This window comes from Danio rerio, chromosome 19 (genome assembly GCF_049306965.1).
Source record: "Danio rerio strain Tuebingen ecotype United States chromosome 19, GRCz12tu, whole genome shotgun sequence".
Classification (NCBI taxonomy): Eukaryota; Metazoa; Chordata; class Actinopteri; order Cypriniformes; family Danionidae; genus Danio; species Danio rerio.
The window spans coordinates 12,077,501-12,093,228 of NC_133194.1; the positions used below are offsets into that span (position 1 = coordinate 12,077,501).

General features: G+C 33.7%; 2 protein-coding genes across 5 annotated transcripts in view; both read right to left on the reverse strand.

Annotated features, from left to right (window-relative positions):
• Positions 1 to 3,863, reverse strand: part of pla2g4c (phospholipase A2, group IVC (cytosolic, calcium-independent)) — a 25,319-nt gene extending 21,456 nt beyond the window's left edge. Inside the window, exon 1 of the mRNA XM_021468209.3 lies at positions 3,725 to 3,863. Within this exon, the coding sequence (XP_021323884.3) occupies positions 3,725 to 3,802 (78 nt within the window). The 5' untranslated portion in view covers positions 3,803 to 3,863. The remainder of the gene's footprint in view (positions 1 to 3,724) is intronic.
• Positions 3,864 to 10,303: 6,440 nt separating this feature from the next.
• Positions 10,304 to 15,728, reverse strand: part of tpm3 (tropomyosin 3) — a 42,758-nt gene continuing 37,333 nt past the window's right edge. For all 4 annotated transcript variants that reach the window (XM_005159376.3, XM_005159375.3, XM_073930616.1 and 1 more), the window contains one exon: positions 10,304 to 11,543. In XM_005159376.3, the coding sequence (XP_005159433.1) occupies positions 11,461 to 11,543 (83 nt within the window). In that variant the 3' untranslated portion in view covers positions 10,304 to 11,460. The remainder of the gene's footprint in view (positions 11,544 to 15,728) is intronic.

A 15,728-nucleotide genomic window follows, 5' to 3' on the forward strand; every position in this document is an offset into this window, starting at 1 on the left:
CTTATTTGTTTCTAATACCCAATTAGTCACAAGGGAAGAATTTAAATGTTCATGAGTGATAATGAAACTGCCTAACTGCAATTAAAGCTACCCAAAATTACAAGGAACTCTTACATGAAAGCACTTCACACAAACACCTTAATTATATAATTGTCTATTAGGCAAATAACTAGAGTACAGATGTCCATGTAAGCGTAGTCAGTAGTGTCCTTGAAGTAAGTGAAAGATCCAGAAGGGCATCCTGCTGATTTCATGCAGAAGGGAACTTTTTCTTGTCAGACGGCTCACTGGTTTGACTTTCATTCACCGTCATTGATTTTAAAAAGCACCCGGTCCATTTTATTTGTATATGTTTTACTCGAACGCACAAACTCTACAGGTGCCTGATAGTTAGATGTGGAGCTAACATTAATCAGATTCACTATCATGACTGCATCCATGTTTGCATGTCACGTTTGATGTGGTAATTTCACATTAGGAATACACACAGGTTCGAAGGCTTGTTCTTGCCACCAATAGTGCAATTCGGTCAGGTATACATCCGCACCAAAATATCAAGGTGAAAGTCATCATCGCTTGCGTAGAACAGACCCAGCTCCCAACCCAACTTTGAGAATAGATTAATGGCAACATTTTTTTTTTATCGCCTGATAAGAGTCTCATGTTAACACAGAACGTTAACATTGATAACGGCCCACCACTAAATATAATATAATATAATATAATATAATATAATATAATATAATATAATATAATATAATATAATATAATATAATATAATATAATATAATATAATATAATATAATATAATAAAATATATTAAAAAATATAATAAAATATAATATTTATTCATTCATTTTCTTTTCGCCTTAGTCCCTTTATTAATCCGAGGTCGCCACAGCAGAATGAACCGCCAACTTATCCAGCACGTTTTTTAAGCAGTGAATGCCCATCCACACACACTTATTCCACTCATACACTACAGACAATTTAGCTTCCCAAAGTCACCCTTACTGCATGTCTTTGGACTGGGGAAAATTAGAGCACCCGGAGGAAACCCGTGTGGTCTTGCCCCCCTTCCCCGCCAAAAATAAAAATAATTGTGTCGTTTCTACACATTCTAAATAAGTAGTTTAAACAGGCAGCAAATGTCCTTTTTGAGTCCTTTATTCAGCTTAAAGTGCAATATAAAGGCTTCACTTGGTTAATTAGTTTACCATTAGGCAAGTTAGCTTAATAAGGCAAGTCTTCTGATTTGTTCTGCAGCTATATGAAAAAAATAATGAAGTGTCTGATAATACTGACCTCAATTTTTTATATATATTTTTTTATGTAAAGCTGATTTTATTCCAGCCAATCTCAAATAAACATGATTAAACAAGAAATATTATAGGAAATATGAAAATATCCTTGCTGTTAAACATCCCTTGGGAAATAATTGAAAAAAATTACAATTTCAAAGGAGGGAAAATCACTTTTCCTTCAACTGATTTTCATTTATTTATTTATTTTTGCTTATGAAATAATATTATATTATAATAAGAACTGGCATGTTAACATGGAAATAAATGGAAGCTGTTAGGCTCGCTCATCTTATCAGCAGTAAAACATTCTGTGTGCACAGAAAGAAAGAATAGAGTGAGGATAAACAGAAATGACAGAGGGGGCAGAGGTGAAAATCAGAGGAAAGAGATGCAGGTATATAAATGCTGAACATCCTGGAGAACACATGAACACACATCCACCAGACACAACAGCAGAAGAAGACAGAGGACTGAAACCGAAAAGGGGAACATTTTAAAAGGTAAGAGTCTGATTGGAAAGTGTATGGAGTAATATAATGGTAAATTGCTAATCAATTTTCAAAAGATGATATGAAGAGCATTATTTGTGACTCTGGACCACAAAACCAGTAATGAGGGTCCATTTGTTTAAAATTGAGTTTTATAGACCATCTGTATAAACTGAATAAACTTTATATTATTGGTGTTTTTTAAGATAGGACAATATTTGAAACATTCATATACAACTTTTTTATATTATTACTATATTATTCTATTCTTATATTATTATTATGTTTGATGTATTATTTGTTAAATACAACCCTGAAATACAACTATTTGAAAAATCAGTAATCTAAGGATTAAAATATGTATAAATATTGTGAAAATTGCCTTTGTTTTCCAAGTTGACCAAATAAATCTCTTAACAATGCATTTTACTAATCAGAAATTAGATTTTGATATACTTATGGTGGAAAATTTACAAATTGTCTTAACGAAACACCGTCTTTGATTAACACGATGTTTTTTACTTATACACTGTTTTGTTTGGCTGAGACTGGTTTTATGGTTTTTATCAGTGCTTCTACTATAAATCTCTATGGTATAAAAAAATCATAATTATGACACTAAGTGTTACAGAAAGATAGATGAACATTCAAAATCAAGAATCAATTAATTCACAGGAATTTCAAACAATCTTTTGTTGCTGTTTTATATTTTTACCATTAATGGGGATTAATAATTCTATGAAACATATAAATAGGCTACCAGTCATACAGGGAATAAGTAAGAGAGATATGTTGGTTTGCAGCGATAAGGTTGAAGTCAGAGTTATTAGCCCCCCCTGTTTATTTTTTCCCCAATTTCTGTTTAACGGAAAGCAGATTTTTTCAAAACATTTCTAAACATAATAGTTTTAATAATTCAATTCTAATTACTGATTTATTTTACTTTTGCCATGATGACAGGAAAATAATATTTGACTTGATATTTTTCAAGACACTTCTATACAGCTTAAAGTGACATTTAAAGGCTTAACTGGGTTAATTAGGTTAAATAGGCAGGCTAGGGTAATTAGGCGAGTTACCGTATAACGATGGTTTGTTCCTTAGACTATCGAAAAAGAACATAGCTTAAAAGGGCTAATAATTTTGACCTTAAAATGTTTTTTAAAGTTTAAAAACTGCTTTTATCCTAGCCGAAATAAATTGAATAAGACTTTATCCAGAAGAAAAAATATTATCAGACATACTGTGAAAATGACCTTGCTTTGTTAAACATCATTTGGGAAATATTTTTAAAAAGAAAAAACATTTAAAAAGGGGGCTTTAATTCTGACTTAACTGTATATTGTGATATGAATATAATATTTACCAGATGATTTGAATAGCTCTATTTGGAAATATTTCGTTAATTTAGATTGACTGGGATGATGAAGTCTTTTTCTATGCAGTGCATCTGCATAAAACCCAATAAGTTACAATCACAAAAATACGACAGAGCAAAAATAAAAGTGAAATAAACTGTGCTTTTTGGTTTTCAAGGGGGTCAAACAGTATTCAAATACATAAATTGAGCAATCAAATGTAAACTAACATAGTCTTAATTGTATAAATAATCTTAAAAGTAATGTTTTATGATGTCTTTATCCTTTTATCTTTAATAAACAATCTAATCCAGCGATGTGACTATTGCGGGTACACACATTGCAATATCTATGCTCAAACAACATATCATTGCAACCCTAGAATAAATGCTACTTTCAGTTAGACAGTTCAAATAAATATAGCCAACTATAAAGACAAATGTTTCCTAAAAATGACTCTTTGTAGACTTCTTACAGTGTCTGGGCAATATTTCAGTGATTTTATCACATTTTGCAAGCAACTGAATCCTGTAATTCAAACAACAGTGAATAAATGTGAAATTGCTAACTTTACCTTCCAACTTTCCCCCCTTCTAGACATGCAGGCAAGCGACATGAGCGTTTTCCTAGCTGTGTTTTGCACGGTTAGCATTTTCCAGCTCTGTCATGGAGTATCCGGCAGTGGAGAATGCTACTTCAATGCCAAAGGTAAACTATAATAAACATCAAAGTACAAGCACACAACATCATATGACATTGATCTTTAGTTCTTTTTTGGTTGCGATGTCGGATGACCAAAACTTAACGTCAATTTGTCTAATACCGACGTCAGCTGACACCTAATACCAACGTCATGTGGCTTTGATATTTGGTTGGCCTTAGGCTGTGGCATTAATTAACTAAAATCCAACATCGTTTTGACATCTTGACATCCATACAACATTAGAGTCTAATATCAGTAGACGTTTATCTTTGGTTGGTTTTATGCTGTGTAATTAGTTACCTAACTAAATTTCAACGTCACTTTAATGACATAATGTTGGAATATGTTGGAGCAGCAAACAAGCAAAATACACAAGTAAAAACACACATTTCTTAACAATTTAAGACGGCATCTTTGGATATATTTTCTGCTGAAGATACATACCTTAGGAACGGTATAGCAGAAAATTTGGGCGGTTTTAAAACCTTGACTTTTCCAAACCGCGGTATACCTTGAAAACGGTTATTGTCCCATGCCTAGTCTTTACAATGTTAAAAGCTAACATCATTAGTCGTTGATGTTTGGTTCATTTTATGTTGTGCTATGAATTAACTAAAATTCACCTTGATGTAGAAGTCTGATTTCAAACTGACGATGGGGTTCTGTCGTAAACTCCATTTTCATATACAACCAAAATTTAATAAGAAAACGTCAATTTTACGTCTATGTGACGTCCAGTTTCTGCTGGGAGACAACTGAAACATTTAGTGTATTAGAGGTTCTGTAGACAAATTATGCAAATAGTTAATTTACACAGTCTATGTAAATAAATACCTAATTAACTCGACTGCATAATTTTTATTTTATTTAAAACCATTTGAATAATTCAATAATAGAGCCTTATAACTGGATCAATCATCATTTTGAACAAATTTTGAATAATTTCTGTCAAAATGATGGAACAATTGCCTTAAATATATATTTCAAATAATGCTTGTGTAATGTTTGTTTATACACAATTTGTTTTGTTTAAATATTAATAATCATAATACATTCAAACAATGTGCATTTCCATAGAAACATGCAAAAGCAGAGATTGTGACGTTGATAATTGGATGTGTTACTTTTTGAATAATGCTGTTAAATGTGTATAAATTAACTGCAATTATAAATGTGTAGTAAAGGTGAATAACATAAACAAAAACAAAAAAAAATGGATTGACAACTGATATTAAGCTTTAGAACGGTAGCCAGCCTGTTGAAGGGGGTGGTTCTTTTTTCTCAAAAAGTGAACCTTTTGCAGTTATTCGCCATTTTATTTTTATTATGAGATTTAAATGCTGCATTTTAAGCACTATTTTTAGCTGAATGAGCTTGTCGGATGGACAACATAATCACACTTTTTGATTCACCAAAAATATTTCCTAAAGATTTAGAATAAAGAAATATGGATAAACACTTATTTTAAAAACACAAATTTATTCCATCATATTAAATTAGAAAAAAATAGCAATCTGTTAAAGCTTAACATTATAAATTGTAGCCTGTTGTCATTTATAAAGTAAATAACAAACTGGTCAGCATATCAACAGAATTTGGCCATTTAAATAATACAAGATTAAAACATAATACTATAAATACATAATGTACAACTTCAGGATTTTTGCATCTCTTATAAAAAATACGTTTGAAAATTCATGGATAACAAAAATAGCTATATTGATATTTAAATTATTTGTAATATGGGCTGCTTTTGGTGTTTCACAGATGACCAGTTACGTCAGATTTGATGTTTTCTTGAACAGCGGATGTTAGACTGATGAACAATATTTGTTTGCATTGGACAAACTTATCAGCTGATTAGCTTGGCTTATTTTCACAATTTATGATGGTATAGCAGTCAAAATAGGACAAATGGGCTCATTTATGGGACAAATTCTAGACCTTTGTCAGTGAAGGGTAAGTCTTTTGAACCTCCCAACCCCCCCTGGCTACAGGTCTGAGCTTTATAACAACACATAAGTGGATTCATCATCCGTATATTGGTATCAGATATTATTGCTGACAAATGTTTTAATGGTTTCATGTGCCACCTACTGGCATAGAGATGTAACTTAATTTGAACTTAATTTGAAGCTTTAAGTTACTTTCGAAAGGTGCCATAAGCTGTTTCCATCCAGCTAATTTCATTGCATAAAAAACGTTTCATGTAAATGCAAAGATGCGCATAAATGTTAAAAATGCACATAAACACTCATGGGTAGGATACAAACTTCGATGGTAACACATTAACTGAATTGCTGTATTGCTGTAATAGTTGGAGGGGTGTGGCTAAGCATAATTAAATTCGGCCAAGCAAATGGTCAGATTTTGATTAAAGATTACAAATAAAAAAAGATAATTTTTTCTTTTAAGACTAAAAATAAACACAATAATTTTAGATTTTGCGTAGATTTCAATGATTAAAGTTGAATGTTGTTGGGTTTTTTCATTTTGTGACGCAGTTTCTACTGCATGGAAAAAAAAATGAAATTTTAGGGTGCTTTCACATCTGTAGTTAGGTTCATTTGGTCCAGAAAAGGGCAACAGAAGATACATGATTATAGTGTTTTTCTGCCATTTTGGGGTCTTTTTCACACCACACTGATTGCTTTGATTCCAAACCAGTTAAAAAACCCCAAAATGCAGACATGTGACAAAATCCACATCACTCATTGGCCAGATGTTTTTGAACATATTTGCTAAACTTGGCTACTTTTGGATTGGTCAGAACTAACATGCAAGAAAATGCCAATGGAGCTCCCGCAAGAAAACAAACCGGCAGACACAAAATGTTGCTTTTTACTATGGAGGGACGACTGCGCTGACTGGTTGTATCCCTGCTCATAGTATATACTATGTAGTTTGTATACATCACTTTAGACAAAGTACACATTTTGAGAATGAAGCACAGCTGCAGCTGGAAAACAATGTTTTAATGCATTGCAAACAGCAAAGGCGCATCGCAGCTCACTTCAGGAGAAGCCTTGAATTAATTTAACGAAACTGATGGTCATCTTCCAGAAATATTACCAACAATCCAGTAGGGGAAAGCTTTTCCCTTTCTGTTTAAAACTGTTGGTAAAGCGCTGTCAACAATTATTTCCAGGGTATGTTTAACATTGTACCAAGACCACGTCTTCAAGGAAGTCTCAGTATGCTGTTTTGGTCTGCTTTTGGTGCTTACTTAAGTGCAATTGCTACTTTCACACCTGCCCAAACGCACCGCACTGAGAGGGAAAACAAACTCTAGTGCAGGGGTGGCCAACCCTGTTCCTGGAGAGCCACGTTCCTGCAGATTTTAGTTGCTACCCATATCAAACACACCTGAACCAATTAATTAGGACCTGAACATCACGTGATAATTACAGGCAGGTGTGTTTGATATGGGTTGCAACTGAAATCTGCAGGAACGTGGCTCTCCAGGAACAGGGTTGGCCACCCCTGCTCTAGTGCGCTTCAACTGAACTAAATAAGGCAGGTGTGAAAACACCCTTACATGAGAAAACAGTGGGCGTGGCTTGTTTTTTTTCTACTGCGAGCTGATTGGATGTAGTAAAGCGGGCATTAGTTCATTCAGAAAGATCGGGAAATGTGCTTGGTTAAGTATGTTAACCACGCCCACCTGATACCTCAGTCAGAAGGGAAGTGCATTGTCAGATTTCAAAGTAAAGATGGGCAAACATTTTTTTTTTTCAAATGACATGTACAGATGAACTGTTCACCACAAAACTAGCAATGTGAGCTAACCAAGTCAAGATGGCTAGGTTGATTTCGTGTGTACTTTAATACCAAACAGCTAGTGTGAAAGTAGGTCAAATGATGTCTTCCAAAGTTGTAATGCTCACCATTTCCCCACAGCCAGCTGTGAACACAACGGCCGTGTCTTCGACATCGGGGAGGCCTGGATGAATGATGAATGTTTCCAGTGTGTGTGTTTCGAGCCGTTTGGAGTGGGCTGCTGTGAACAGTAAGTGTCATACTAGAGGCCTCAACAGGCTGCTGATATTGAAGCTCATTGGTCTTTACTGTCCTCTAGTGGAAAGCAGCCAGTCGATTACCCTCCCTGGTGTGAAGCTGTTAGAAAACCAGATTCCTGCACGGTTGCTGTGGTGATGAAGGCCAACCATAAACTTCCTTGTCTGTTCGGAGGGAAAAACCGCTTTCGAGCAGGAGAAGGGCGGCTGTGGAAATACGAGAACGACCCGCTGTTCTAGAACGCCGTAGTATATTCACTCACGGAAAACACTAGTAGTTTAAATATACTGTATAACTGCACCATGTTTGACAATAAACGTACATATTGGTTAAAATATCAGTAATAATAACAACCACTGATGTTTATAGAATGATAATGAGAATAGTTTTCTATGTAGATCAGTGGTGAAAACAGTCAAATTTATTCAATTTCACGTATTGATTAAAATGTATTGTTGTGATGACAGCATGTTTCTACTATTCAGCAGTGTTGGGGGAAAATACTTCTAAAAGAAATGTTACATTACGTACATTTGTGTTACTTTTTCCATCTTGACTGAGCTTGCTGTTAGTTTTTATTATTTTAAAAGAAAATAATGTCTGTTTTTGGAAGACGTAAGCATTTTTAAGCCTCATAAACCTTTCAGCTGTGCTACATTTCTAGATTGTATTAAGAATGAGATATATAAACATTTAAGCTTTTATTAATCTAAAGGAATACCAAATTGTTTTTTGTGCTTTTAAAGCCCCGGTAAAAATCACACGATTTTGTCTTGATTTCCTTGAAGTAAGGTGTCGTGTGGAGTCTTAAACGACAAATGGGCGTCGCAAATCATAGGTCCAATCATTTCTTCTTGTGTAATGTGGCATAGTTCACGACAACCAATACAATGAAAATCTAGCATGTTAAATTTTTTCTTTACGACAAGTTCTGTCACGTGGTTGAATTTCTGAGTTATCTCAGCGGGCGCTGACATTAATCTGTGGGTCAGGTAATCAAAAAGGCTGCTTTTTACTTATAGCTGGGTCTCGGGTGGATAAGATCAATCATGGTTATGCAAACTTAAACTACCTTTTCTAAAACATTTAGGTGTTTTAAGCAATTTTATTTAACACATTAGAAACATTTCCATTGTATTAGTGTATACTTGCCAGTGTTGCGACCAATTTGCAGCACGTTTCTTCAGTTGTTTGTGTTGTGACCAATTTGCAACACGTCAAATTGATGAAGACGGTTTCTTTATTTGCTGGCGTTTTTTTGTAGTTGCATGTGCTTTCTTAAAATGTCATAACGAATGCCCTTAAATAATGTAGCCTATTTGTCAGCAAGCATCAATGTTTATTGAGACTGACATAACAAAAAACAACAATAATAATGAGATATATTGTTATAACAACACTTGTGAATGCTTTGGGAAATAACACTCGTCATAGACATCATGGGATGACTGATCGTGAAGGAACGTGTAGTCTGGCACATTTGTTGCCCACGACAAGATTATCAAGACAAAGTCGCATAATCTGACATAGGTGACAATAAAATCGTGTGATCTGACCAGGGCTTAAAACAGATCTACTGCAAGATCAACATGCCGTCAGTGTCAGTCAATAAATAATAAAACAAAATAACTGGAATTTACTCTACTTCTATATTTTCAGAGAAATTAAAAAGTAATCTGATGCATTGCTAGTTACTTGGAAAAAGTAATCCGATTACTTAACTTCCATTACATACAATGAATTCCCCCCCAACACTGGTTTTCAGGGTCACATGATGTTATTAGAAAATATAATGCTGATCTAATGCTCTAATTGTGCAGCTTCATTGTGTTAAAGGAAAAGTTCACCCAAAAAATTTTATTTTGCTATCATTTACTCCACCTGTTTAAAACCAGTTTCATCGTTTTGCTGAACACATATAGATATTTTAAAGAACGACAAGATAAAATTAGCCAATAACTACCATGGTAATTTTGTTCCCACCATAGATTTCAATGGCTGCTTTTTTACAACATGCTTCAGAATATCTTGTTTTGTGTTCAACAGAAGTAAAAAATTCATTAGTTTAGAAGCAATGGAGGAGTAAATATTTATCTTTGGGTAATTGTTTTGCTTTTTTATTGACACCTCTTTGGAATATTTGAAATAAATCTACAGAATCAATGTACATAACATTCATGTTATTTAACAATATTGTAACATTCTCAAAATTATTTAAAGTTTAAATCACTGTATGTATTAAAATTAAAGGTTGAAATTAGACTTCTATCACAAACAAAACAGTACTGATGTCCATCTTGAAACGGATATCCTTCCAAATAAATATCAGTGACTGTTCAAGAAAAACGTCCGTTTTTGTTTCTAGAAATAAACAAAAATAAGAAAAAAAAAATGAAAATCTGATGAAAAATCAAATCCATAAAAACACAGTGGTTCAGTGACAGTAAAAATCATGGTTTTTATTTAAAAAAAGAATTTAGGTATCATTACACAAGATACAGACAGTAACAAAGTGATTACACATCATTGTGGGCTTTTTCCAGTTAAAACTATGTGTTCACCCCTGTTTCTTAAATTTGTATACTATTAAGTGTTACAATTCGCTCCCATTACTGTGTTCATAATACATATTTTAGATCTGCACGGCTTTTGAACCTTTTAAATCTGGCAGTGCCACTGCTTTGAACTCACGGTAAAAAAACAAAACAACTTCAACCTTTCTTCCCTGGGTAGAATATGGCTCTTTAAAGCAAATGAAAAGAAAATTATAATGAAGAAACCATGACTTGGCCTCATCTGCTCACCATAAGCCCATAACAGTGCACCATTTCAAATAGTGGTTTGCAAAACATTTGTGTTAAAAAAGCAAGGGGATTCGACCCAAACAATGAATACATATATTACTCAAAAAAACAAACTCCGAATGGAAGCAAAGGCTTTTAATAATAATAACAATAATAAAACAAATTTGGTCCTCACGGCATGGTTGTGCATACTGTTACAGACCACATGATGTGGTTTTGGTCCCAAAACCGGTGATGCCGACTAACAGGCAGCAGAAACTTGTGCAGGATGAAGAAAAAAAAAAAAGAGGTGTGAAAAGGATAGCAGTGGATCAGGCACCAACAAGACCAGCAAAAACAACCTGTGTCAGAGCAACAGCAGGAAAAAAATGGCTTGAGAATGATCTAAAGCCAAGCAAGAGACAAGCCAACAAGGCTTTTATGGCACAAAATTTTACAAAAATCAGCCTCCAGTAAAATTATCATTGAGAGTTTGGGCTGATATGCAGAAAAAACACTAGCTCGTAAAGCTCTGATCATGGAGCAATACCAAAAAAGGCTCCCCGAGGTCAACATTTGACTCTTGAGGAGTATCGTAGTAGATCATTTCTCAAATCACTTGGAATAGTAGTTTGGAAAAATTGAGAGGCACCACATTTTTGCTGGTTGGCTTGGTGAGCTTATCCTCCAGCAGAAGAAGAGAAGAAAAAAAAGGGGGAGAATCAGATGTGCAGAGACAAAGAAACCAAAATGAGATGAGGGAGTCAAGAAGGGAAGAAAAGGCCTTTTTTCTGCTCCAGGTCTTCTTTAGAAACTATTGAGCTCGCTCAGGGTCTGGTCCAAAGTAGCATGGATCTTGATGTTCTCCTCTTTAGCATCTCTCAGTTTCTCTGCAATGAGAGAGAGAAAATTCAACTCTAAAACATAACTGTAAAACTGAATTGTACAGGATAACATCATTCTACAGAAAACTCAATCTGATCTGATGTTAAAAGTTTGAAAAAATGACAATCGTTGTCTTGGTTTTGTTCTTGAGAGAAGTCTCAAAAGTTCATGTGACAGCAAATATTAAATACAGTAATACTGGGATATACTTAGGCCTGTCACAATAATCAACAAGTCAATGTATTGCACAACACATGGACATGACCTCAATCATTTTTGGTGATGAAATGTATATCACCCATACATAAAAGTCAATTCTAGCAACATTTTAGCTGATTGCACATCTCTATATCTATTAGAGGTGTCAGTGTCGGTAGGTTAAAAACATACTGTAGTATTTACTATAAATTACTATAGTATATCTTCATGTGGGAGTCTGACAACTGAAAATAGATCTGGTAGCAGATGTCAGCCTGTTCCTTTTTACCTTGAACTTTGACAACATTTATTATTATTTAATTGTTTGGGAAATACGTTTTCACATTCTGATTCCACCTAATTATTCAATAGTTAAAATGTCATAAGAATAAAATATGACGTGTTGTTTGGAAGAGTGTACCTGCATTGTGATGATATTATATAGTCATTCTGGCATTATATAATGATGAGTGACATGAAAGGGTTTTAAAATGATAACATTGTTTATTTGAAGCAATATATTGCACAACAGAAAAAGTAGATAGAGGCAGGCCTAGATATACCACCAATTAAAATGACAGAAGAGACTTCCAAAGATCAAAATCAAACTCTAAAAATCAGACTGTAATACTGAATTGTACAAGATAACATCAGGAAACTCAATAATGCGTCAGATCTGTAGTTTAAAAAGTTTGATTTGTTTTGTTTTTGTGAGAAGTCTCAAAGTTCATCATGCAACAGCAAATAAAGTACTATTTTGTGAAATATTACCAAATATAATGACTGAATGAGACTTCCAAACTATTTTTTTTTTAAATGTAAACTTAAAACTTGTGTAAAACAAACTGCAATGCTGAACTGTACAGGACAACATCAGGGAACTCGAAAATGCTACAGATCTAAATATTTGAAATTTATTATTATTATTATTTTTTGCCGTGAAAGGTCTCAAAAGTTCATCATGCGACAGTAACAATGTAATGTTTTACCAATTAAACTGACTGAAGAGACTTCCAAATATACAAATCAAACTGTAATACTGATGCTTCAGATCTTGATGTTAAAAAGTTTAAAATAACTAAAAATTTTTTGTTTGTTTTGTTTTTGTGAGAAGTCTCAACGTTCATCATGTGACAGCAAATGCAGTAATATTGTGAATTATTACCAACTAAACTGCCTAAATAAGAGACTTCAAACTAAACGCTTCAAACGTAATACTGCCGGATAGCATCATTATACAGGAAACTAAATAATGCTTTAAATCTGATGTTCAAAAGTTTAAAATAACTACGATTGTTTTGTTGTTTTTGTGAGAAATCATGCGACAGCAAATACATTAAAATGGTCAATTATCAATTAAAATGGCCAAATAATACGTTAAAAAAAAAAAATCAAACTGTAATACTGAATTGTACAGGACAACATCAGGACACTCGATAATGCTTCAGATCTGATGTCAAGTTTTAAATAACTACAATTGTTTAGTTGATTTTGTGAGAAGTCTCAAAATTCATCATGCGACAGCAAATGCAGTAATATTGTGAATTCTTTCCAATTAAAATGACTGAAGAGACTTCCAAATATCTAAATCAACCTAAAATCAAACGGTAATACTGAATTGTACAGGATAAGATCAGGAAACCTAATAATACTTTAGATCTTGATGCTAAAAAGTTTGAAATAACTACCATGTTTTTGTTTTGTTTTTATGAGATGTCTTAAAAGTTCATCATTGCAACAGCAAATACAATAATATTGTAAATTATAACCAATTAAAATGACTGAATACAGAGAGAGAGAGAGAGAAAGAAAAAAAAAATCAAACTGTGATACTGAATTGTACAGCATTACATTAGGAAACTTGATAATGCTTCAGATCTGATGGTAAACAGTTTAAAATAACTGCAGACATCTCATCATTTGACCGCAAATGCCGTAATATTGTGAAATATTACTAATTAAAATGACTGATTAAAAGAAACTACTTAAAACTATTTCTTAAAAAGCTTTAATTATTGACCATTTTGAAACCATATAGTAATGATGACATTCTGATAGCATGTTAAACTATCTCTGCAAATTCTCTAAATCATTAAATCTGCCTGCCAGTTTCGGTTTATTAAGAAGGACTTGTGAAAGTGCTCAGATTTATGCTGGAAGATTCTGTAGATAACATTCATCTGAAGTATGCCGGGGTTTATCCTGCAGTGTTAGCATTGCGCAACGGTACCATGTCAATGCTCTGCTTTTGCCGCAGCACTGGGGTAAAAATAACTTCACGATAAACTAATTTTCGGAGAACTTGCAGCTGAATGAGGGCCTTTTCATTTCACTCAATGGCATGCAGCCATGCATTAAACCTTTACAAAAACACAAATACTTGTTCTTCCACAACTAACTTTCAACAGGACCACTGGTCAGTATTTAGCTTTAGAAAGAACTCGAACATGTATTCATCCTTCAAAAACAAAACCGCTGTTCAGTTGCTTAATTGATTTATACACTGGCAAGAATACAGCTGCTCAGACATTTTAAAATGGGAAGTGTTGGGCTGTAGAAAAGACAAACTGAACTGAATAAGCAGAAAGGATCGATGTTTTGTATGCAAAGCAAGAATCAATGTTTTTAGCCTAAAGAAGAGGCAGCTGTCTGGCCCCCTACCATTTTTAATCCATAATAAATCCCTGATCCAGGCAAAACTGTTGTGATAAACTTTGATTAAAAAATAATTGGGGCAGCCACTGAAAGGAATGGGAATTTCTGATAGTTCTGTTATTCACATAAATAACACCAAGTGCAAATATCTGACTTATTTTCCAATGGATTCAAGTAAGGCATAAAAGTAAGACTCTCTATAGTAGGACATATGACCTTGTGTAAATTATGTATATGATTTTTTTAAATAGCTGAGACTCAATATCTGAGACTAAATATCTGACTCATAACTCTAGACAATAATAATAATAATAATAATATAAAAGGGTAGGTTAAGGGTAGAGCTTGACAGCCTGGAATGTTTTTTACGGGTTGCAGACTTGATGCAGACATTAATTCACAAAAGCATTCAGCACTCAAATGTTGCTACAGAAAGCTCAAGCATGCTTGTTTGATGCACGCACAAAAATACAGGTTCATTCTTTGTGTCAAGGCAGAAGCTCTTATGCATCAAGCAGCAATGTCTGAGCTTCTGTCCAAGTTCAATGATCTACATTTATATGAGAATTCCTAAATTAAATCTCAACAAATCAAGTAACTGCTTATATTTAGAAGACTTGAAGTTAAAATGGATTTATTTTGATCTCTTATAAAACATTTTAAAGCGCATTTCATCAATCTTTCAGCGGAGAGACAGTTTTTTTATTTTATTCATTAATAAAATTATAAACCAAACAGCAATAAAATGCAAAAAAAAAAAAAGTTAGATAGGTTTAAATGATCTAGTTAGGGGAAGTTACCAACTCTGATCTTCGATTCGGCCATCTCATTGAACGAGACTCCAAGTCATTTTGTTCAATTTGCCAACATAGAATAAAAATGTTTCGAGTTGCTTCCAAAACACATCTACAACTAACACCAACATTGAGCTTAATATGGGGCTGTCTCGTGATGAATGGACGACTTGAAAAACTAAAAAACAGGAAAACTAACTCCAGTACAGAGCATTGCATGACTAAACAAATTGCTCCACGAAATGACTCCTTTTTTCTGAGCTGCATTTAAGATTCATTCATCATAACTAAAATGGACTAGCTTGTTCATCCTCTTCGCTTTAAAATGATGGCGAAAAAAACTACAAAATATGGCTGCACATTATATCGTTTCAGCTTCGTTATGGCAATATGATCATTACCAATAGTTGTCGCGAGTGTATGCAATGTTGAGTCTGGATTATCATTTAGTAAGCGTTTTTTGAGGCCTGTGAATGTTGTGAGGGGTTTGAAACCATCCAGGCTTAAGAAATTGTGCCGTTTGTAACTTAACTATTATTTTAT